The 24,415-nt window shown below is 52.1% G+C and overlaps 1 protein-coding gene across 4 annotated transcripts in view; it reads left to right on the top strand.

Moving 5' to 3' along the window:
- ADGRD1 (adhesion G protein-coupled receptor D1) overlaps nt 1–24,415 on the top strand; it is a 186,567-nt gene that overhangs the window by 110,381 nt on the left and 51,771 nt on the right. For all 4 annotated transcript variants that reach the window (XR_012420854.1, XM_015431835.4, XM_065525075.2 and 1 more), the window contains 2 exons: nt 10,943–11,016; nt 18,766–18,889. Coding sequence is in view for 3 of the 4 variants with exons in the window: in XM_015431835.4 (XP_015287321.3) it covers nt 10,943–11,016; nt 18,766–18,889 (198 nt within the window). In the remaining variant the exon portion in view is untranslated. The remainder of the gene's footprint in view (nt 1–10,942; nt 11,017–18,765; nt 18,890–24,415) is intronic.

The raw sequence follows: 24,415 nt of genomic DNA on the forward strand, positions 1-24,415 counted from the left end.
GCCCTTGCCTGTCACTGTCTGTGTTTCCTGACGCGGATCTGTCCTGGGTTGGGCAGCTTCCCTTGTACAGATCTCAGGTGAGAGGCATCCAGGCTCTGGGTCCCTTTTGAGACCAGGCTGGAGTCTGTGATGGGAGGGAGGGGTCAGAGTGCATGGAAGGCCGCTGCCGGAGGCCAGGTGTGTTTAAAGATGTGGTTCCCTGGCTGTTTGTGTGTGTGTGAGGGAGAGGGGGCATTTTTATCAGTAGATGAGGGAGAGGTTTGCCTCTGTCTTCCCCAAATAAGGTAGGATAAAAGTTGTGACTTGATTACCACAGACTCTGAATTTCTGTTCCTGGCTGGAAGTCTCCCAGGTTAGGGCTCTCTATGGGGGTGGAGGAAGAGACCTGACTCAGCCCCGGTCTTTGGGCCTCCCAGGGATGTTGGGGACCTTTTGAGCTGCCCAGTCCCTGGGGAGTTTCTGAGGACACCTGATGTCTCTGTGGTGAACTCTGGCAGGAGAGAGGCTGAGGTTAAACCTCAGAGCTCCAGGGCCAGGCCAGGGGCCTTTAGTCCGTTTGAGCCAAACCGGAAGCAAATTTGTGGGGCAACTCCAGACTCATGAACAGGCAGTAAAGAAATAAAACCCTGAGTCCAGCAGTCATAGGATTGTGGCTCACCACAAGATTTGAATTTTTTTTTAAACACAAGAATCCTGGCTGCTCATCCCCTGCTATGGGGAGGGGCAGAGGATATAATCACGCATCTGCAAGCACCACAGGCTTTGGTTCCCTAGGGTTTCCCGCCGAGGCGTCTGTACCTGCTGCTCACTCCGAGGGATGACTCCATCAGGATGTTTAGGGCTCGGGTGGCCTGTCAGCACCTTCCAGGCTGTGGGGTGGTGGCCCTGTCGGTTCACTCCCGACAGGGACGCCTGGCTGGGCCATTGTCCTCGGGCCCCTGTACCCTCCCTCTTGCAGGCCGCCTTGCATGGGTTCATCCCACCGGAGTTCACGGAGTGCCCCTGTGTGCCTGCACCCGTTCAGGCTGTAAGGGAGAGGACAGAGCCAGAGAGACCGAATCCTGCCCTGTGCTGGGGACCTGGGGAGGTGACAGGCAGACAGGCAGTGACAGGTACACGCAAGATCAGATCCCAGGGAGCAGCAGGTGAGAAGCCTGCGGGCAGGAGCCTGTGGGAGGCTGCCCTAAGGAGTGGCCACGTGGATGGGGGATCGTGGGGGCATCTGGGGAGAGGCATCACACACCCTGGCGGGGGCACACCTTCGTGTCTGAGGAGTGGCCAGGAGGCCAGGGGACTGGAGGAGGCAGGTCAGAGGCCACGGGCAGATCTTCCCAGGCTTGGGTGCAACTTTAAGGGCCTTGGCTTTCCCCTGAGTAAGGTGGATGCCCCCGGAGGGTCTGAGCATAGGGACGAAGCGATGGACTTGGGCTTTCACAAACCCTGTACAGGGCAGGGTGAGCAGGTAGACAGGCCGTCGCCGGGAGCCCTGCTCGGGATAGGAGTGGAGGATGTTAGCTTCAGGTCTGCTATCAGGGCTTGCTGACAGGGTCAAGGATTTGGGGGCTCAAAAAGTTGAAGGACAGAGTGGCCGCTGACTGACAAGGGCATGACTCTGGGACAGTCCTGGGCTGGGAGTGAGGTCAGGAGGGAGGTTTGGACATGCTCCATTTGGGAGGCCTGTGGACGCCCAGGTGGGGAAGTTGCATTGGTGGTGGTGGAGCTGGAGCTGGAATGGAGGACAGAGATGCAGATTTTGCAGTTTTCTAGCTGGGCACGTTGCCACCCTGAGCAAAGCTACTTCTGTTAGTGAGAAAGAACCGGAGAAGGAATACTGGTCAGGCATCATCAAGGTCAGCCCAGGCCCTGGAGGAGGTGTGCCTGGCTCTGTCAGACCTCTCTGGGCCTCCTCCAGACCTGGCTTCCGAGCAGGGGCCGCCCTCCACCTCCTGTATGTCTGATCGCTGTACACCTAATCCTTCTGGAGGGAGATTTCAGAGAAGTCCCACCAAGCCCTAAAGACCTCAGCCACTTTGCTGAGGCCACCAGATTGGTCACCATGGGGACCTGGGGCTGGTTCCAGAACCCCATGGAAACTTGGAGCCCCGGACAGGCAGAGGTCTGGGGCCGAGTGGGGCTGAGTGACTGCACACCGCAGCCCGCTCTGTTCTGGAAAACTGTGTTGCTGGGTTTGATGACGCCTGCTTGTGTCTCATGCGTGGGGCTTGAACGGTCAACTCCGGGCATTTGGGTCTTTTCTCTGCCTCTGGCCCAACATTAGACCAGAATCTCAGATATTCTACTAGGAATGACAGAATGTTCATCTTACCCACCAGACGGGGTGGGAAGGGAAGGCGTGGAGTGGGATGAGCTTGGCCACTCTAGGCCTTGGTACCATGATGACTTTTCCAGCATGAGGAGGGTCCAGGTGGCTGAGGCTGTTTGACTCCGCACTGATTTTGACAAGATTCCACATACAGGCCTCTTTGAACCCCTGACTGTTCTCATGTAAAAAGCCACAGCATATCTGCTTCTCCTGAAAGTTTAAAGACACTCTGGCATTAGCAATGCTTTCCTCTTGTTTCTGTAAGTCATCCAAAATTCTTCTTGGATAGAGGCCAGCTATAACCAAATAAATAAAAGGATAATGAATGGATTGGATCTTTTGATGGAAACCATTTGGCCAACTTCATGACAAGCAGAAGAAAGGGAAGAAAAAAAAGAAAACCTTTAAATTCTAGCTGGGATTTCAAGTAGCCATGGCCCAGGAGCTAAATTGAAAAGCTGTAGCACTTTTATAGACGTCTGTAGGTTTTGCTTTTCTGAACTGACTGCAGCACTGAGGTTAGGGAAGAGTGCCTTTCAGCAGGCAAACTTGTTCATTCCGAGCACAGCAGCTGTATGGATTTTCTGTTCTGCCTCTTTTTTTACTCCTGAAAAATGCTGTTAGATGGAATTTGGATGCTCTGGGGCCATGGCCTTCCACGTTCTGGGAGGCACGTGGGTTCCTGTGGATCGTCCCCCCGACCCCAAGACTCCTGGAGCCGACAGAGCCGGGGGACCCAGCAGGCCCATCCTCCATCTCTGACGTCACAGGCATCTGAGGGCAGGGCCATGCACTACAAGTCCATGATGTACCAGGCCGGGGGAGCCAGCGGCCATTCTGGGAAAATTCCATCCCCAGGGCATGAAGAGACAGATAAAGATCAGGTGTAACTCACCTGTGCTGAGTGACATGGTGGGTCAGGGTGGGGCTCTGGAACCAGAAGGTCTTGACCTGAGTCCTGAATTGGCCCCTTCCCAGCTCCGTCACTTGCCGTGAGTCCTCCAACCACCATGTGGCTTCGTGGCTTCATTTGTAAAGTGGGGCAAGAGTGCGCAGCTGGCAAAGGCTGAGCAATTTAATAACTTCACTCATGTAAAACAGCAGGACCAGGCGCAGGGCAGGTGCTCGGAAAAGGTTAACTATTGCCATCATTAGGAACCATCAAGGGGCTCACACACATGATCTCAGTGGAGGCTTCTAGCAGCCTGTGGGGGGTGCTAGAGATGTCTGGATGTCAGCAACAGATGCTGACTCTGGTTCTCCTGAGCAGAAAGGTAGTTTATTGGAAGGATAAGGGGAACACAGTGTATCAGAGTGAAGTCATGAAAACAAGACAAAATCCAAGGTCTTAGAAAATATCTTATATCACATTATTATATTATTTTTGTATTCGGCACAAAAAGACCAAAAATAAGCCCTAATGAGACAACTGTATAAAAACGTTCTGAGTAGCCTAATGAGTGAAAATTGTTTAAAACGTGTTAATTATTATTGCATGTATGAAAGAATACAGGTTGCCTTGTTGCAATAGAAATGCCAAAATCCCTTGCTTTCCAATAACATGAGCCTAAGACAATTCAGTGTCACTCATCCCCGACGATCCAATGTGGACATTTCTATTCCCACAGAGATGAAGCCACAAGCAAAGGCCTGTTCGTGTGCAGGTCTGTTCTGAGCATGAACATCCTGTCCCAGAGACAAAATGCTCCCTCTGGGATGAGCCTCCCTGGGCACCCCCTGCATCCTTGGAGCCCTTTTGGGCCACGTCTCTGCTTAGCGTTGGGGGACCTGTCACACCCGAGTGGGATGACCATGGGCTCGCGACCTGTAGGAGGCAAGACTCCAGCATTCTAGGGGGTGACCGCAAAACCAGGCCCTCAGCAGAGACCGCCTCCTTCCAGAGCCTTCTGTGGCTGGGCAGGGGTCTCCAGGCAGCTCCGCAGCCCCCGCGAATACCCCCGGTGCTGAGTCCGTTTATACAGACAGAGACGAAGGGCAGCGATGCCGTTTTTCTTTTCTGAAATGGGGGGGTCGTGTGTCCGCAGCTCAGGAGGAAGAGGGGGTGCAGGTTTTGCCGGTGGGTAGGAGTTTGGTTTGTAGTCGGAGGCTGGGAGCCCCTGGGCTTTCTGCAGGGAGAGGCGGTCTGAGCCACGCTTTGGAAGTTGACCTGCTGCTCTGCGGGGACTCGGTGTGGGGGACAGGGGTGGAAGCTGCTGCATCATCCAGCTGAGAGGAGAGCCAGGTGCGCAGTGAGCCGAGGTGGGAGGAAAGCTGGTTGCCAGGGAGACGAGGGCGTGTCCATCATCGCAAGGCTCCACCCACAGCACTATCCTGGGCAGAACCTTCCTGGCCCCACCCACAGCCTTAGCTGATTGGCTTTTGGAGCACATGTGACTTCAGGCCATGTCCTTATAGGTTGGCTGGCCTCTCGTGCCCTGCCCAGGTGGCCATGGAGTGTCTGAAGGGGACGTACTGGAGAGTCAGGGGTGAGTCTGCCTTCCAGGATGGTGGGGAAAAGTCCTGGGGTCAGAGTGGGCCTGAGAAGGGGCTGTGGGCTTCACCATCAGGGAAATGTAAGATAGGCTGGAGCCACTTGATAGAGGGTGGGGCTAAGTGAAAGGAGGTGGGGCTAAGTGAAAGGAGGTGGAGCCATGTGCAAGGAAGGTGGGGCTGAGTGGGGCGAGGCCACTGGCATAAGAGGGGCCCTGTGAGTGGGAAGGGGTCATGTGAGGGGGGCGGAGTTAAGGGGGCAGAGTCTCCGTGGTTAATTCTCCAGTTTGTCTCTGGAGCTTCTTCCTCCTGGCTCCCGGGACGCTCAGTACCTCTCTCCCAAGGATAGAGCCTCTCCACACGCACCTTGGCCACAGTGCAGGTGACCCCAGTGCTGCTGGGTCATAGAGGGCAACTTGTGCATGCACTGGCGGTTCCTGCATGTCCAGGAGGCCTGAGGAAGGAGAGGTGGAGGCCCAGATGCCGGGTTCAAGGCTCACCGGGGATGCGGGCATCAGGGTGCTCCCTCCCCAGCCTCTGGCTGACAACACTGAACTCAGTCGCCTCGTCCGGCTTCTGGTGGCTTCCGGTCCACACTCTACCCTCCTCTGTGGGCTCCGTCTCTGCAGGGTTCTCGGAGACACTGCAGGTCCTAAATGCCAAATGCAGAACCTGGGCTGTGGGTCCCGGCCTGGCTTCGTGTGCCGAGCTTTCCACTGAGCGCCGCATGACTGGGTGCTACCTGGGGCGAGGGGGTGATGCGAAAATACTTTCTGTTCAGTTTGGAAGCAAGCTGCCCTAACTCCAGATCCCCACGCAATTTTGGAGTTCTTTCTTTTTTTCTTTGTGTGTGTTTTTTTTTTTTTTTTTTTTTTTTTTTTTTTTTTTTTTTTTGAGACGGAGTCTCGCTCTGTCGCCCAGGCTGGAGTGCAGTGGCCGGATCTCAGCTCATGGCAAGCTCCGCCTCCCGGGTTTACGCCATTCTCCTGCCTCAGCCTCCCGAGTAGCTGGGACTACAGGCGCCCGCCACCTCGCCCGGCTAGTTTTTTGTATTTTTAGTAGAGACGGGGTTTCACCGTGTTAGCCAGGATGGTCTCGATCTCCTGACCTTGTGATCCGCCCGTCTCGGCCTCCCAAAGTGCTGGGATTACAGGCTTGAGCCACCGCGCCCGGCTTCTTTGTGTTTTAAAACAGCAACGCAGTTTCCTCTCTGTGTGCCTCTCCGGCTTGCAGGCTGGTACCTGCGCATAAACCCAGCGTGAGAATCAGGTGTCTGCGGGCCCCTTTCTTCTCAAACGGGACTCCTGAGGTTTCGCAGAGGAGACAGGGACTTAGGGACCTCGGAGGGAGGGATACAGTTTAGAGTTCAGTTCACACTGGAGGGCGGGTCTGTTACCAGACCAGCGTCCCACATTGGCGATGAACAGACGGGAAACTGAAGCTTCTTGGTCTTTGGCAAACATTTCCTGCCTGGGATCTTCTGAGGTAGGGGGCATCGGTGGGTCTCTCTGACCCTGGTGCGTCCCAGGTGGCCATGGGCTGTGCTTGTCTGCACAAGGCTGCCCCTCTGCCCGTGTCTCTTGGCTGTCCTCAGTTGCCTTTGAAGAGGGAAGCAGTAGGTTGTGAGGTTGGGGAGGCTGCTCTCTAGGATTGGGGTCTGGCCCCACGATCTCAAAATAAGACACGCATATGTCAGCACCATGTGTGTGGGGGGTGGCGCCTGCATTCTGTGGTCAGGACTTGTTCCATTGAAAGGACAGACCCCTTCAAGCTGCCTTAACGCCTAAGCGGTCTCTGCAGGCTCTTGGGAGGCCTGGAGACGGAAGACTTGGGGGTGTTGTGTTCCAGGGTCTCTGCTGTTGTCCTCAGATGGCTTGATCACATGTTGGAAGACGGGTGCCTCTGGTTTCTGAAGGAGCCTGGGCTGAGTGAGATGTCCTAAGGGTCTGAGCGCAGCATCTGTGGGTGTCCTTGGTGCCCCAAGGTACTGCTCACCTCTGCCCAGGAGCCAGCACTGGGGAGAGCGACTTAACCAGACAGATCCACAGGCAGATGGCACCAGTGGGGGGAAGGCAGAATAGTAAATCCCCACCATGAGCCCCTGCTCCACTGGGCCATCTGTCCCAGGGTCTCACCTGGCCTAACCTTTCCCTCCCAGCAGTGGGGTGGCCCAGCTCATCAACCTGTCCTGAAATGCCTGGATCAGCGTCCTGCCCACCTCCCACCTTTTTCTTCCTGTGCTGGAACCAGGCTCTGAAAGTCCTGTCTTAGCCTCTGTCAGGCTGTGGATGCCTCAACCATGCTGGATTGTCTTATGACTCTTTGAAAGCAAGAAACATCAGAAAGCACCAAGAGATAGAGGCTGGTTCAAGGTTTTTCCTTGTCATATCTCTCCCATTACTTCTGTTATCCTTGATTTCCCAAAAGGTGGGACATTTCAAGCATTCAAAGCCCTGAACCCTGATTAGTTGTGAGATGGGCTGGAGAGAGGGTGGCATAGAGGGCTGCCCCGTGCTTTCTGCTGAGCTCCACCTACATCTGACCCACTGCTCTGGGGTCAGTATTTCGGCTCCTTATATTGCTTTACTTACCATCAGATTTAAGGACCACAGTGCCATCTCTCTTTTGCTTGGGACAATGATGGACAAATAGCTCCCCAACTTATTTACAGGTAAAACTGCACCTAGTCCATTTTCTGTTGTTGTTATAACAGAATATCTGAGACTGAGTAATTTATAAAGGAAAGAAGTTTATTTTGGCTCACAGTTCTGGAGACTGTGAAGTCCAAGTTTGGGCAGCTGTGTCTGGTGAGCACCTTGTGCTGCTTCATCTCTTGGTGGAAAAGGGAGAGGGGAAGCCAGCGTGAGTGAAAGAGACTGCAAGAGCGAGTCGAGCTTGCTTTTTGCATCAATCTAATCTCATGAGAACAAATTCACTCCTGCAACAACTAACTTGCTCCCATAACAGTGACATTAATCCATTCCCAAAGGCTCAGCCTGCATGACTGAGCTGCCACCTATAAGACCCCATCTCCCAACACTGCTGCATTGGGAATTAAGGTTCCAACACATGAGCTTTTGGGGGACACAGTCAAACCATAGCAATCCTTACATAAAAGCCAGCACATTTCTGAACAAGGGGCATTAACAGGCTATCATGAGAATCAAAATTTTCTCTTCTCTCTGCTTGCATCTCCTAGAAGGAGACACTTTGGTGTACCTTGCTCGTGAACAGTAGGCAATAAACAAGCAGTTGATTAATCCTGTTTGCTTCTCCCAGACTGGAAAGATCATTATGGTTGTTGGAGGGAGTCTCAGATTCTGTGGGAGATATTCCTGAGGGCTCACAGAGCACTCTCCATTAGACATACCCCAGTGAAGTGTGTCTAGTGGGAAATTAGGTTACTTGCAGTGGAGCCGGCCCTGTGAGGAGGCCTGCACTTCTGTCCAGCAGAGCTCAGCAGCCCCTGGCTTGAGGTTTCAGGAGGATGCTCAGGTGAATGCGGCTGTCCCCCAACACCGTTGAAGACTCCACAGGGAGGGAGCGCCTCATTCCCAATCCCCAGCCACCTGGTGATGAACTGAACTGGCTTCTGTGCCTCGCCCAGGCCTCAGGGAGGCTGGTGGACTGTGGGCACCTCCCACATTTCTGCATGAGATGCAGCCTGTACACAGATGACTCACATTCTGGCAGCACCACACTCCCGTGTCAAAAACACACCCACCCCACGTCACACCCCTGGGAGCCCTGGAGGCCCCCTTTTCTGGAGACTTGCTGAGAGCGTTTGTTCCCGGTCAGTGTGGAACTCCACACACATGAATGAAGAGTCAATTTGCTTTTCCCATCCCAGGAGTGGAGGCTGTGATGGAGCCTCTGACGATGGAGGGAGTTTCCCCATTTCAGGGTGTGATCTTGGCTGCAGATCCAAGAGAAAGCTAGCTGCCTTCCCACCCTCCGACCACACACAGGCTTGGCTTCTTGCGGTGGTGGCTGTTTTCTACATTTCCTTTGAAGAGTGATTTAGATTTGAAGTCAGAGTGTCAGGACTTCCAGAGGCCACTGCAGCCTCTGCTCCCTCAGGGGCTGTGCTTCCACACCCAGGGCAGAGCGGGGAGCTGGCGCTGGGTGAGGAGGTGATGGGAAGAGGCACGTGGCCTCCCTCCTAAGGAGTCCTTGCCTCGAGTTGATGTGTATGGGTCTGGTTGCTTTCTTCCCCAGGTCACCAACTTATTTTTTAAATTTCCTTTAAATTACTCAAGTAACACACAAATACGCCTCCTTGTTAAAAAATTACATATAATGCTATCTGCTGGAGGCTTTGGCTCTGGTGTAGCCTGGGGCCAAGGAAGCGTCATTACACCCCTCTGAGAACCAGGCTATGGCCACCGGGTTTTTGTTCGTCTTTTCTATTATGTGGGGTTGGTGCTGCAGTTTCCCTGCTGATGCCCCTCTGTGGTCCAGGTGGCTGCAGGACACAGGGCCCTCTGTTGTCTGTGCAAGAGTCCACAGCGGGCTGTGGCTTTGGGAGGACAGAGGAGAAGATGTCTTTTCCAGGCAGTTTTAAGACACCCTGTGATGGATTAAAATTAACCCTAAGATATGGGGCGGCAGGGGTAGGGGACAAAGCAAAAAGAGTAAACATTCCATTTTGCCAAAACATTAGTAGTAGACAGCGCTAGGATAATTGGGTTGAGGCTAGAGGAGCTGTCAGACAGATGCTGCAATGAGAGCCCTGTGAGCGCTTTGATTCTGCAGTGGGGTCCGAGGTGCCTGTCAGGGGCACCAGAGCTGCTGCTTCCTGGGAAAGGAGGGGCTTTTGGTAGAGGCCAGGATGACGCTCCTGAAGGGGGCTGCCCTCCTGCTCTGTCCTGCACAAGTCAGTGCCTTCCTGAGAGCTGGTCACCCTGAAATGGGGGAAGGTTCTCATTGGAGCAACGATGACTCAGGAATGGGTCACAGAACAGAGCAGGCATCGGACAAATAAGAGATGCTTGACTTGACTGACTGGGAATCCATCAGACACCATTTATCCCAGAGCCATGCCGCCTCTGAGCAGCGCTGGGTCCTGGTGGAGTTGCTGGTCTCCTGTGCCTCCAACTATGGCTCCTGAAGGAGTCTGTGCCTTTCATTTAGGGTAGAGCCACAGCTGCAGAGTCCTCTGAGCTGGCACCCAGGAGCAGCCTAGGAGAGAACGCCCGTCTCCAGAACAAGGTGCTCTCATGGACTTGTTCACTGATTCTTTTGTTCATTCATTGAACAAATATTTAGTAAGCACCTGCTGTATGCCAGATGCCCTCTAGGTCCTGGGGTTGCAGCCGTGAATGAGACAGAAGCTCTGTCCTTTCTGTAGCTGACATTGTAGAGGGGAAGGTAGCAAACACACACACAGTGGACAGAGGATATGTAACATGCCACATGGTGATCAGGACAATGAAAACATCAGTGAGTGGAATGGAGCTAGAGCAGGCAGGGGGCTGGTGCTGTTCAGAACAGGTAGGGAAGGGAAGATCTCTCTGAGGAGCTCCTTCATGCAGAGGCCTGGCGCGGAGTGGGGAGGGAGCCTGTGGCTGCCTGGCGGGGAGTGGGGAGGGAGCCTGTGGCTGCCTGGCGCGGAGTGGGGAGGGAGCCTGTGGCTGCCTGGCGCGGAGTGGGGAGGGAGCCTGTGGCTGCCTGGCGGGGAGTGGGGAGGGAGCCTGTGGCTGCCTGGCGCGGAGTGGGGAGGGAGCCTGTGGCTGCCTGGCGGGGAGTGGGGAGGGAGCCTGTGGCTGCCTGGCCGGGAGTGGGGAGGGAGCCTGTGGCTGCCTGGCGCGGAGTGGGGAGGGAGCCTGTGGCTGCCTGGCGGGGAGCATCCTATGGGGAGGCATGTCCTAGGGGGAGGAGTGTCCCAGAGGGAGGACCCGGCACCTGCCAGGGCACACAGGTGGGTTGGAGGGAGCAGAGTAGAGGGCAGCATGACCTGGGCCGGGCGACGTGGGACCACACCCACAATGGATGGAGATGGACGTCGGTGGCTGTGCCTGTCCCTGCCCGAGGTCGCCCAGCCGTGAGAGTCTCGCTGTCACGTCAGTGCTGAGAACCAGGGGCCTCTTCAGCAGCGTCATGCATCGTGTTTGTTTTCTTTCATTTCAGACACGTAAGCAGCACAGTGAGGCCACCAACAGCAGCAACCGAGTCTTCGTGTACTGTGCCTTCCTGGACTTCAGGTACCCTCTGCACAGGGGAGAGTAGGTGGGCACGAGGTGTCCAAGCCCAGGCCCGCCCCATGCCAGCCCAGGGGAGGATCTGGGTCACCCATTTCCGCAGCTGACATGGTTGCGTCACACAGAAATGCTGGAAATGCTGCAGACATGGGTGGGGCCTGGCAGCAGTGCTGGGTTGAGGCCTCCGCTCCAGACCATGTGAGGGGGGCCTGCTGTTACATGATGTATCTGGACAAAGCCTCTGAATGCCCAGGGTGACTTTCAAGCCAGTGCAGCAGATGCTTGGGGGAGCTGGAGGATGCCGTCCGTTGGGGCAGGCCCTACGGCCCTGGCTGTCCCCCTCAGGGGTCTTGGAGCGGCTGAGGAAGGGGGTTGGGGGAGTGGCTTCTGACTGGCCACGTTGGCATTTTCCTGTTTGAAACCTTGCCGGCTCCACTGGAGCATGCTGACCATCAGGCGTGCCTAAGATTCTGAGGCTTCAGTCTCTGCCACTTGGGCCCCGACTGGGGATGTCCTCCCCGGCGTCTCCCATGTCCACCCGTCACACCTGTCTCATGCAGTCTCTTCCTGCCCTCCCAGCCGCCCCCGCCCCCAGCTCGCCTCCACAGCTCACCTGCCCGATGCCCGGGGGGTCTCCCACCATCGCTCTGATCACAATTCTCCTCCAGACGTGAGCCCACCGTGAGTGGCTCCACAGTCAGAGCGGTGTTGAAAACTCAGCTCCCCGCAGGGCCGGAGAGTGGAGGGAGGGTCGGGCCTTCCGGATCCTCAGCTGCTGCTCAGCGGTGGTCCCCGGGGCTTGTTCCATGTGGGATACAGGTTGCAGGTCCAGTGTTGTCAGGTCATGAGTTTTCATGGCTGGAGTTTGTTTTCGTTTTTGTGTTTTTGAGACACGGTCTTACTCTGTCACCCAGGCTGGAGTGCAGTGGTGTGATCTTAGCTCACTGTAGTCTCAAACTCCTGGACTCAAGCACTCCTTTGGGCCTCAGCCTCTCAAAGTGCGGGGACTACAGGTGTGAGCCACTGTGACTGGCTGTGGCTGGAATTTTTTTTTTTTTTCTTTTTTGGAGACGGAGTCTTGCTCTGTTGCCCAGGCTGGAGTGCAGTGGCGCTATCTCGGCTCACTGCAAGCTCTGCCTCTCAGGTTCATGCCATTCTCCTGCCTCAGCCTCTGTAGCTGGGACTACAGACGCCCGCCACCACGCCCAGCTAATTTTTTTTGTATTTTTAGTAGAGATGGGGTTTCACCGTGTTAGCCAGGATGGTCTGGATCTCCTGACCTCATGATCCGCCCGCCTCGGCCTCCCAAAGTCCTGGGATTACAGGCGTGAGCCAGCGTGCCTGGCCTGTTGCTGGATTATTATATGAACTTTCCCAATGTTTTAAACACTGCACAGGTGGCTGGAACACATCTGGGACATCCAGTTCACACCCTGCCTAGTGGCCCATCACCCTACATGTTGTCAGCCTCCCCGACACCTGGGCATCTTCCTATGCCTGGACTCACTTCCCCAGCCCCCTCCTCCTGCTGCTTCAGGGCAGGATCCACACAGGCTGTGCCACCGCTGCTGGTATGGCCCCGTCAGAGAAAGCTTCTCTGCTCCCTGCACCCAGAGGGCCAGGAGATTACAGGACGCTGAGCTGGGGGTGCAGCAGTGGGTCGGCATAATCCCCTTTTATCTCTGTTCTGTGAACAGTGAGGAAAATACAGCCCAAATCCTGTCACCTCCAGCAAACACTGCTTACATTTTTGTCCCCTGGGATGCCTCGCTCTGGCTATGGCCGTCGGCATCATGACTGTTGGCGTCATGCCTCTGCAGTGTGGATGGATTTAATTTACTTCCTTCAGCTTTCATTTTTAATTTGCTCTTCATTTTAAAAGTTCTTAAAGTGTAGGTTTAGGTTATTGCTATGAAGTTTTATTATTTTCTAATATAAACATTTAATGCTGTATTTTTTTCTGTAATTTCAGTGATTTTGCCCTGGTCAGGCTCAGCAGGTTGCAGCTCTTTTTCCTTTATTTGCAAATTGTGAAAATTTGGAAGCACGTGCTCCTATAAATAGTTATCCCAATTTTGGAGCACTGTTTGGAGAAAAAAATTATGACTAGAAAATGGGATGGGGTTTGGTAAGAACTAAATTGGCATGTTGGTTTTTATTTTTGAAGGAATTTTAAGAACAGAGAAAAGTAAGGAGAATAATATAACAAATGCAGGTACCCATTGCCCCAAATTTATAGTTACTAGCATGTTTATATTTTTGTATTTTTAAGAATGAAACAACTAAAACATTGCAGATGATGTTAACAAACCCTCCACCTCCTTCTGTTCTTTTTCCTCAATTCCCAGAGGCAGCCACCATCATGAACATAGTATCTGTATCCTTCCTGTCCATTGTGCAATTATTACTTATATAATATTCAGAAAAATTCACACTTGTAGATAATTGTACAGTTCTGTGAGTTTTGACAAATGAACACAGTTGTGCAACCACTGTAATCAGGATGAGAACAATGCATCACCCTCGGAGATGCCCCCGTGTGTGTTTGCAGTCATCCCTTCCTCTCACATCCAGGTCCTGCAAGCACTGATCTGTCTTCTGTTCCTATACAGTTTTGCTTCTGCCAGAGTGTGCATAAATGATATCACGGCATAGGCAGCCTTTTGGAGTCCAGTCTCTTTAATGTTGCGTAATGTGTTGAGCATCAACCACATATGTATTGTTGCATGTATCAACACCTCATTTTCACATTTCACTGCTGAAGGATATTCCATTACGTGGATGTACCACAGTTTATTTATCTTCTCCCAAGTAGAGGAACATCTGGGTTGTTTTCAGAGTGGGATCATTATGATTAAAGCTGCAAGTTTTACCAGCTTTGCTTTCCTGGGGTAAACCACACTTGGCCATGATGTATTATCTTTTTGTATACTGCTAAATCGAATTGGCTACAGTAGTTGAGAATTTTTGTGTCTACGTGCATTTTCAGATATTGATCTGCAGTTTTCTTTTTTTTTTGTAACGTCTTTGTTTTTATATCGAGGTAATGATACCTTCATAAAAGTTACATTTTGGAATGCACTTTGGAATAGTTTGTATAGAATTGATATCATTTCTTCCATTTTAGTAGAGTTCACCATGAAGTCATCTGAGCCTTCGTTTTCAATGTTGGCAGGTTTTCAACTACACATTCAGTTTCTTTTATGGATGCAGAACTATGTAGGTCGTCTACTTCTTTTTAAATAAGTTTTAGCTATTTATGTTTTTTTGAAATATTCATCAATTTCATCAAAGTTGTTTAATGTATAGGCACAGAGTTTTTGTGGTATTCCCTTATTAGCCTTTTTCTTGCTTGAAGGGTCTGTGGTGATGTTCCCATTTCACTTTTTATGTCTATAATCTGTGTCTTCTTTTTTCTGAGTCACTCTTACTATAGGTTTATTAATTTTATTGATTTTTTCCAAAGATACAACTTTTGGCTTCATTGATTTTTCTCTCTTGTGTTGCTGTTGTCAATTTCATTGACTTATCCTCTTTGTCTTTAATTTACTTCCTTCAGCTTTCATTGAGTTTAATTTGCTCTTCATTTTAAAAGTTCTTGAAGTGTAGGTTTAGGTTATTGCTATGAAGTTTTATTATTTTCTAATATAAACATTTAATGCTGTATTTTTTCTGTAAGCATTGAGTTAGCTGCATCCCACACATTTTGATATGTTGTTTTTATTTTGGTTAAATTTAAAATATTTTCTAATTTTCCTTGTGACTTCCTCTTCAACCTGTGTGTTATTTTGAAGTGTGTAGTTTAGTTCCAAATAGTTGGGAATTTTCCAGAGAACTTTCTGCTGTTGATTTGTAAACAGTTTTTTTATGATCAGAAAATATTCTTTCTATAATGTTAGTTCTTTTAAATTTGTTAAAAGTTTTTATGAGACCCCGTATATGTTCAGTCTTTGATGAACGTCCCATGTGCACTTGAAAAAAAGGGTATTCTTGGTAGAGTGTTCTACAAATGTCAATTACACCCAGCTGATTGATGGTTATGATTATGTCTTCTATATTCTTACTACTTTTCTGTCAACTTGTTCTGTGAATTAAAGAGAGAAGAGTGTGAATTCTCCAATTTTAGTGGTAGATTTATCTGTCTCCTTCTAGTTTTATGAATTTTTCTTTAATGAATTTTGAAGTTCTGTTATTAGGTACATGTATGTTTAGAATTGTTATGTCTTCTTGGAAAATTAGCCCTTTTATCGTTACGTAATGTCCCTCTTTACCCTGGGAAATATGTGTTACTTTGAAGTTGACTTAGTCTAATTTGAGTAAAACTACTCTAGCTTTGTTGATTAGTGTTTGAGTGCTATATCTTTTCCCATAATTTAACTTTTATCTTATTTATATATTTATATTTAAAGTGGGTTTCTTTTAGACTCCATATAGCTGGGTCTCATCTTTTCTTTAATCCAGTCCTCAAATTTCTGTTTTTAATTGACATGTTTAGACAATTTACATTTCATGTAATCATTGGTGTGGTTGGATTAAAATCTGCCATTTTGCTAGATGTGTTCTAACTTTTCTATCTTTTAAAAATGTTATCTTTTTCTGACTTCATTTGGGTTGTTGAATATCTTTTATGATGCTATTTTATCTCTACTATAAATGATTTCTAATTTATATATCCTTTTAACTTTTTTGGTAGTGGTTACCTAAGCTTACAGTGTGTATATGTCTAATTCACTCATGCCTGCCTTCAAATGCTATGGTATCATTCCAAATGTATTCTAAGACATTATAATAATAGGTTCACACTTCCTCCTGCCCATTCTGTGTGCTGTTGTTGTAGTACATTTCACCTTTACAGACACCATAAACACAATGCATTGCTAGTATTTTTGTCCCCTGGACATTGAGTTATCTTCTAGAGCAATTATAGCAATTAAGACAATAATAGCTGCCTATTTACCTTCACTTATTCCACTTCGAGCTATTCTATTTCTTTGTGTAGATTTTTGTGTAGTATCATATTCCTTTAACTCTTCTTTTAGTTCTTGTCCACTGGCAATAGATTCAGTTACCATTTGAGAAAGTATTCTCTTTTCGACTTGAAAGATTTTCACTGGGCCTAGAATTCTGGGCCGCTTTTTTTCCTAGACTGATTCTTTAAGAAATTATACAAGTAATATATCAATATATTACTTTGTTCAAAAGTAAAACATTATAGAAAAGCAAGTATTCCCTTTGGTCTTTACCTCTTATCCTGATCTCCACTCCTTTCCCCAGTAGTAACTACTGTGGGAGGGTTTTTTGGGTGTTTTTTCAATTATTTATGTATAATTTATATTTATAATCATAGGAAGTATATGGTGCTGCTTAATTCAGTGTTTCTTCCATCATTCCTCCACCTTTTGTTGCTGTGTTTTGCCTGTATGGACATACATGTCTTTTACCGTATTTATGTATGTTACATTTTATTTATGCATGACTGAACATTTTTCTGTTTAGATGCAGACTTCCTGGGTCCCAGGGCCGTATATATCTTTAGTGTTATTTGATACTGCTTCATCTGGCTTCCATAGCAGATTTATTTATGCACAAGCTGCAAGCCTGCCCCTTTGTTTTCGCTGACTCCCTTGGAAGTAGATCTTCCTTGATGCCACTTAAGGCTCTACTCCTCTGGCTAACTAGGTCATCGTCACACCTTTGCAGCTCCATCTGAACAATGTGACTTTCGTGTTGTTTAGCTTACCCTTTGTGTAAGCAGAAGGGGCAACTCATACCCATGGCCATGTTCACCTAATCCAGTGCCTGTTAATGTTCAGGCCCCCTTCAAATTGAAGTACGGTCCTCATGCAGCCAATTGACAGACAAAGGTGCAATATATAACACAACAGCTGGTGTTTGCTGACTCCCTCCAAGGTCCTGGGAAAATTAGATCAAAAGGGGTGGGGAGGTAGAGGAGGAGGACATGACCCCATCTTTAAGTCCCATCAATTCTGAAGTTATTAATGGGGTTTTGCTCCTCTCGGTTGGTACATCTGAGTGGCTCTCGCTTTGTCCTCTGCTCTCTGCTAAATGCCTTCTCCCTCCCTTAGGAGAGCAGATCATTAATGATGAAAATCACCACTGAGCTGCTGTCTGAGTCTCCATCCTCAAACTCAGAGCCACCCCTGGGTCATGTCTGAATGACCATCCCAGCCCCTCCCTTGGGCTCCACATCACCCAGGGCTAATGCAGGGTGCCCATTGCCCAAGGCTGCTGGTGTGCGCTCGATCCGGAGACATTGGCTGGAGAGGTGTGAGCTGGGGTCTTCATCAGTCACGCCACCGGACAGCCACAGTTCTCATCTGCCACATCCATGCTGGCACCACAGTTGAAAGTGAATACAAAGCAAATACAAACTAGAGCCTTTTAATTTATTCACCTTTATAAATGCCTTCCCCCAAGTGCCATGGCCTTTGGCTGAAGCGAGGATTTGTCTTTACTGATAACTTGAGGTTCTAACTTCAGGGAAGAACCATTTAAATCTTTTTTTTTTTCTTTTGGAATTTGAAAATATAGAAGACAGAGTACAGTGGCTCACGACTGTAATCCTAGTACTTTGGGAGGCTGAGGCAGGAAGGTGGTTTTAACCCAGGAGTCCGAGACCAGCCAGAGCAACATAGCAAGACCGTATCTCTACAAAAATACAAAGAACAATGTTAACTGGCACGGTGGCATGCACCTGCAGTCCCAGCTACCTGGGAGGCTGAGGTGGGAGGATCGCGTGAGAGCAGGAGGTCAAGACTGCAGTGAGCTATGATTGCACCGCTGCACTCCAGCCTGGGAAACAGAGTGAGACCCTGTCTCAAGGCAAACAAACCAACAAAAAAGAAAATATAGAGAAATAAAGAGAAGAAAATGATAGTCACCAATATTCACAGCAACAGGATTAACCACAGTTAACCGAGAGCACGTTTGCTTCCCGTCGTTTTTGTCTAGGTTTACACTTTACAAAGTCATGCAAGTAATATATCCACACATTATTCACGTAAAAAGTAAAACATTATAGAAAAAGCAAGGGTCTCCTTAGACCCTTCCGTCTCATCCTGATCTCGCCACCCTGTTTCTGATGGTGACACCGTGGGCGGTTTCTGTGCGAGCGTTTTCTCTGCAGTCTGTCGGTCATAGCTGTGTCCATGGGAAGTGTGTGGTGCTGCTGGCCCCACGGGCCTCGCGTCGTGGTTAGTCACTGTACATTGTGTTCTGGTGTTTTATCCTTATCGATACATATTGGTCAAGGATGTTCTTTTTAACTGATGCGAGGTATTTTATCATATTTCTCTCTCCCACACCGCACTTACCTGTTTTCCCCGACGGGCGTTTAAGTTACTGTCACTCATGATTCAGTGACCAGTCTTGAATGTGGTCCCTGGCGCGTGCCGCTGCGTGCGCTGTGTGCGTTTCATTTTGTGCTGGGCCTTGTCCAGGTGCTTTTCAGGGTGATTGTGCCGAAGCAGCTCTCCGTTCCCCATCCCAGAGGGAGGGCCTTGTTTCCTGTGGCCTGACCAGCAGCAGACGCTCTCCAGCTCTCGCTGGCCTAATGGCCAGAATCTCTCCTCCCAGCTCCCACCCCATGGTCTGGGTGTGTATTCCTGGAGTGGCAGGCGTGGGCACCGCCGTGAGTTCATAGGGCCGTGTGGTGTAGGGGGTGCTGCTTTCAGTCCCCGGCCTGCCAAGGTGCGGTGCTACCTCCTCTGATCCTTTCTCCTGTGTCCTCAGCTCCGGAGAAGGGATCTGGTCGAACCAAGGCTGTGCGCTCACGGGAGGAAACCTCACCTACTCCATCTGCCGCTGCACTCACCTCACCAACTTTGCCATCCTCATGCAGGTGGTCCCGCTGGAGGTAAGAGCCAGGCCTCAGGGGTCCCGGGACCTGGAGGATGTGCCATGGGGCTGCAGGTGGGGGCGGGACGCATGCTTTGCCCGCCAGTGCCCATGGGCCCTGGGCACATTACTCCATGGGGCCTGTGTTTACAAACGGAATCCATTCTCTTGGCTTCTGTAGTCCAGGGCCCTGCATGTATTGGGTGCCAGCAAACATCCGAGGAGCCCATGGTTGTGTAAGCTGAGTCCAGTGTGGTGTGCTTCCCACAGCAACGCCCAGACTGCACCTGGGGGGATCCAAGGAGGGACTCCTCATCCCTCCATCCGTCCCTCTGGGAGATTCTCACTGGGCGCCTGCTGTGAGCTGGGTGCTGGGGGCTCTGCTGTAAACAAGAACAACAACACAGTCCTGCTCTTGAGGAGTTTGGTTCTAGTGGGAAAGACAGATAATAAACAAACTAGCAGATAAATTAGTCACTTTGAATCAGTGTAGGAAGAAAGTGGAAGAGAACAGCCCAGTAGAAGGTGACAGCAGGGAATGGGGCTGTCTTCACGGAGCGGTGAGGTGTCTCCGGGATGTGGCATCTGAATGACCAGAGGAAGCTGATGTCTTGGAGGCCTGGGGGGAGAATGTTCTAGGCCAGGAAATAGCAAGTGCACAGGACAGGGGGCAGGAAGGGGCGTGGTGTGGCCGTAGATGGGGTACCCTGAGCTCCGAGGCCCTGGGGAGGCAGGAGGCTGGGAGGAGCAGGCTCGGCTCCAGCATCCAGGCCTCAGGGAGGAGCGTGAATTTCATTCTAAATGCGCAGGAAGCCTTTGGAGAGCCACTGGGGAGCAGCTTGGTCTGAGCCACCCTGGGTTTGGGGCGGGGCAAGCAGACTCTCGTGTAGGTGGAAACCAGGAGTGGAAGGAGGTGTTGCTGCTGACACTGCACACCCACACTCTCCTCCGTGGACTGGGCTCGCGGAAGGGCTGGTGTGGACAGCGTAGATGTGGCTGCTCCGAGCCAGGCTGGGTTTGGCAGATGTGTTGGGAACCGGTGATACGTTGGATGCTGGGCTGTAATCTGTTGCTGGCGTTGGGCATTTTGGGGGCTGAGAGAGGGCCAGGCTAGAGGGTAAGTCAGGCAGGGAAGCAGTGACGCCTCCAGCGTCTCCCGGACAGATTTGTCACGAGACTCGTCTTCCATGTGGGGCCCTGGTCTTTTAGAGCCTCATGTGCTCATCGTGGCCAGTCACTTCCGGGGGCTCATTCCCAGTCTAGGGCTCTTAGGGTGGCTTCGGGAAGAGTCAGGACGTCTGTGATCGCAGCAGCTCCCTGGGAGGGGGCGCCACGCTCAGGTGTTTCCCAGCAGGCACTTTGTCTCCAGGGCGTTAACAGCCATCCCTGCCTGGGTCACCGCCTGCCTCTGTGGTCACGTTTATCAAGGCCGTGGACAGGCGGAATCTACCTGAATCCACCAGCGTCTGCAGCGTCTGCACTGGACCAGGGGGCGATGCTGCCCCGCGTGTCCTGCGTGGTTTCATGTTGGTTTCTGGGGGGTTGAATGGGTTGGGCTCCCACCGTCCTGTTGACCAGGAGACAGAACTCTTCAAGGTATGACAGAGGCAGAATCCGGGTTCCGCCTTCTCCCGTCCTGGGAGACTTTTCCTTCTCCAGAAAGAGGGCCTAGGAATGCGGCCCCCCAGGTGGTTGCTGTGGGAAGGTCACGAGCTCACTGTGACAGTCACAGGTCCAGTGCTCAGCCCAGGCACCCTCACTCCCCAACAGAAACCACCAGCAAACCTGAGCCACAGGATTCTGTGTGCGGAGGCCGGGTGGACCGCAGTCACTCTTAGGTCAATGGGAACAGGGCCCTGGTGCTTGGAAGTGACTTGTAATGCTGCCGGGGCAGATGGAGATAACCTCATCTTTAAATTCCGTGGAAACGAAATGGCAGACGCCCCTGAGCCACAGCCCCTCACAGGGCGAAAGACGCACGTGACACCTGCGGCCGACATGACCCCAGCCTCACCGGCCCACGGGCTGCTGCTCACATGCCTGAGGGCGAAAGACGCACGTGACACCTGCGGCCGACATGACCCCAGCCTCACCGGCCCACGGGCTGCTGCTCACATGCCTGAGGGCGAAAGACGCACGTGACACCTGCGGCCGACATGATCCCAGCCTCACCGGCCCACGGGCTGCTGCTCACATGCCTGAGGGCGAAAGACGCACGTGACACCTGCGGCCGGTGTGATCCCAGCCTCACCGGCCCACGGGCTGCTGCTCACATGCCTGAGGGCGAAAGACGCACGTGACACCTGCGGCCGGTGTGATCCCAGCCTCACCGGCCCACGGGCTGCTGCTCACATGAGCGCGTATGAGCCCCGCTCTGCAGAAGACACTGGAGGGAAACAGCTATTCCTGTTTCCAAAGAGAAGGCCCTTTCTTTTCACAAAATGCACGATGGGCTTGATGTCACACCGTGAATCACTTTTGGAGACTCCAGAGAGATGTCCAAGCCATATTTTATTTTTATTAAATTAAATAAATTAATTTTTAGAGACAGGGTCTCGCCCTGTTGCCCAGGCTGGAGTGCAGTGGTCTGATCATGGCTCACTACAGCCTAGAACTCCTGGGCTCAGGCTATCCTCCCACCTCAGACACCCAGGTAGCTGGGACTATAGGCACATGCCACAACGCCTGGCTAAGTTTTAATTTTTTTGTAGAGCTGGGCTCTCACCATGTTCCTCAGGCTGGTCTTGAACTCCTGGCTTCAAGCAGTGCTCCCACCTTAGCCCACAAAGCGCTGGGATTACAGGTGTGATCACTGCACTGGCTTTTTTGTGTGCGTGTATTAATTTTCTGTAGAGGAGGGGCCTCACTTTGTTACCCAGGCTCTGAGACATATCTGAAGTGGATAGGACGGGGCACCACACACCCTTGGGCCCCTCATGCACAGATGCACACCCAGCATCCTAGACCTACGTGTTTTGGAGCCTGGACCCAGGAGCCCTTGGCGCTGCGCGAGATGAAGCGTCAGGTGACAGGGGACCGGCAGTCTCCTCAGTAGCTTCCGTGCCGTCAGGGTCCCCCAAGAAGGGCCGGCCATGTAGCAAGTGGAACTGCCAGGCCTTTCCATTCCAGGGCTTTCTGGCTCAGGGCCGTGGGGGTTTAGAGGTTCCAAAGGGGTGGCTCTGTTGTGAGGGTGGTGGGACCCAAGCCCACCCGTTGCCCTCACCCTTCAGTGGTAAATGTTGTGCAGGCAGGTGTGACCCGCCAGACAATCCCGAGGGGTGCTCCTTAAGGAGTGGTACCCCGAGAGCAGCTGCCCAGCCAGCGACTGCCCCTTCCCAGTCCCCACGCCCCCCATGCCTTCCCAGCGGCCCCTCTTCTCCTGGCTTGCAGACCCCAGGGCCTCCACGTGGAGGTGGGCTGTTCGCAGCTGGGGAGATCCATGACCTGGATCATTGGTGGCAATTTAAAGAAAATTAAACAGAATGAATGAAACTACACTAGAGAGAGGTGAATGTAGAAACAGTTCCTGGGTTTAAATTTCTTGCATAGACCAGGCCTCAGTCTGAGGAGCAGCATCCTCTGTGGACGGCCGTGACGCCGTCTCTCTCCTCCCATGAGCTCCGTTTCTCCTCTCCCCTCCCCCGTCCTGCCAGGGCCCGGCCCACAGGGCTCCCTTCGGGCTTCCCTCCTGGTGTCGTAGGGAGAGGGGAAAAGGCGCAGAGCTGCCCCCACAGAGAGCACCTGTCCATTCCTGGAGACGGGCGGTCTGCACGGTGCTGTGGCCAAGGCTGCTCGTCTCACCAGTGGAGAAACTGAGCCCCAGAGCAAGGGGGCACTTGCTGGCGTCCCCCATTGTTCAACGGTGCATTATTAAATTACCGGTAGAGCCTGGGCTGTTGAGGTAGCACCCGGGCCATGGGGACCTGGCAGTGAGGATGCTGTGGTGCTCACAGAGACACTGCGAGTCAGTGCGCACCATGTCCTGCCCCGTACGGGCCACGCGGGAGATCATGTAGGATGACTTGGGGGATAATTAGGCACTAAAACACGGTGCTGCTGATGCCGGTGCTGTTTTACAGACGGAGGCCCAGGAGGGCCTGCCTGAGAAGGTGGCAGTGGATTCTACATCTCAGGGTGGAAAGGATGGAGCCTCCTGGCCCAGGTAGAGGACAGGGCGCAGGCAGAGGGCAAGGAGGGAGCAGCTGGGGTGGTCCTCGGGGAGACGCCAGGGCTGAGGCAGGGGCTCCAGGCCCAGGGGTCGTGAGGGGCAGGAGGCAGGGAGCAGGGGAGATGGTGGAGGCTGCTGCAGAGACCCAAGAACCGGCACCTTGCTGGGGTGGCGGGGGTGGAGGGCAGGAGTGGCACTGCAGATGACTGAAAACGCTGGCGATCTGTTTCTCCCGTGAAATCTTCTGACTGTTAGAGGTGTCATCAGTTATTACTTCTGAGCCATATGTGAGAGGTCATCTGTGTGCTGGACCAGCCGCCCAGGGTCTTGTGAAGATGCAGACCCCACATTTAGCGGGTCTGGGGTGGGGCCTGGCATCCTTGTTTCCGACAAGGCCCGGGTGGAGTGAGGCCCCACTGGTCCCAGACCACCCTCTGGACAGACCCAGGCACAGGCACGCAGTCTGCAAACATCAGCTCAGATTTCTGTTCGTGTCCTGGGAGCTGGCTGCAGCAATTGTTACCAAATCTGAGCACGGATAGTCTGGCCCTAAATATGTGCTCATTGGCATGTGAAAAACTTCCTTTGTTCCAGGAGCTGAAGTAGAGACAGGTCCTCAGCCTGGAAGTGAGTGAAGTGGGAACCTGGAAGATTCAGAGACAGAAGAAACAGACTGTGGCTTAAAAAGGAACCCAAACCAAGGGCCAGGGGGCAGGGGTTCTGGACACAGGCATTGCCTTCAGGGAACACCTTCCTTCATGCATAACTCTGCAGAGTGGGCGCCGGGCCACTGGGACAGAGTGGCTGCTGGGAGCCATTTATTGAGTGCAGGCTGGTGATTGTGGCTGTCACACAGCTGACCACCTGGGAGTAAGGGAAAGACAGTAACAGGCACCATTTCAGAGGCTCCCTGCCTGTAGATGCTCCCTGTCTCTGAGTGCTCCCTGCCTGGTGGGGGCTTGCACTCAGGCCTGCCCTCTCCTTCGGTCCTCACCACATGAGTGAGGTGCTATCATTGTGGCCATCACAGGTGAGTCATAGGGGATTCCCTGAGGTCACATCAGGGGGCAGAGCCTGGCCTTGAGCCAAATCCCGAATGTTAGGGCTGTGCCCGGGCTCTGGAGCACCAGCTACCTGGGAGCAGAGCCTCCTCTTCTGGTCCCTCTGTAGGCTGAGAACTAAAGCCCAGTGCAGCTTCCTTCTCGGCATGGCCGGAGAGAGGGAGGTACTTTCAGCTGAAAACTGTGTTTGTACGTGTTGTGTTTTTGTGGTAGAGGAAGGAAGGGAAGGGCCTGGTCCAGCGAGCAGAAAACCTGGAACAGACGACTTATGGGTCTCCATCCATCACCGCTGCCTCTCGGTGACACTGGATTTTGA

The sequence above is a fragment of the Macaca fascicularis genome, chromosome 11, assembly GCF_037993035.2.
Source record: "Macaca fascicularis isolate 582-1 chromosome 11, T2T-MFA8v1.1".
Lineage (NCBI taxonomy): Eukaryota > Metazoa > Chordata > Mammalia > Primates > Cercopithecidae > Macaca > Macaca fascicularis.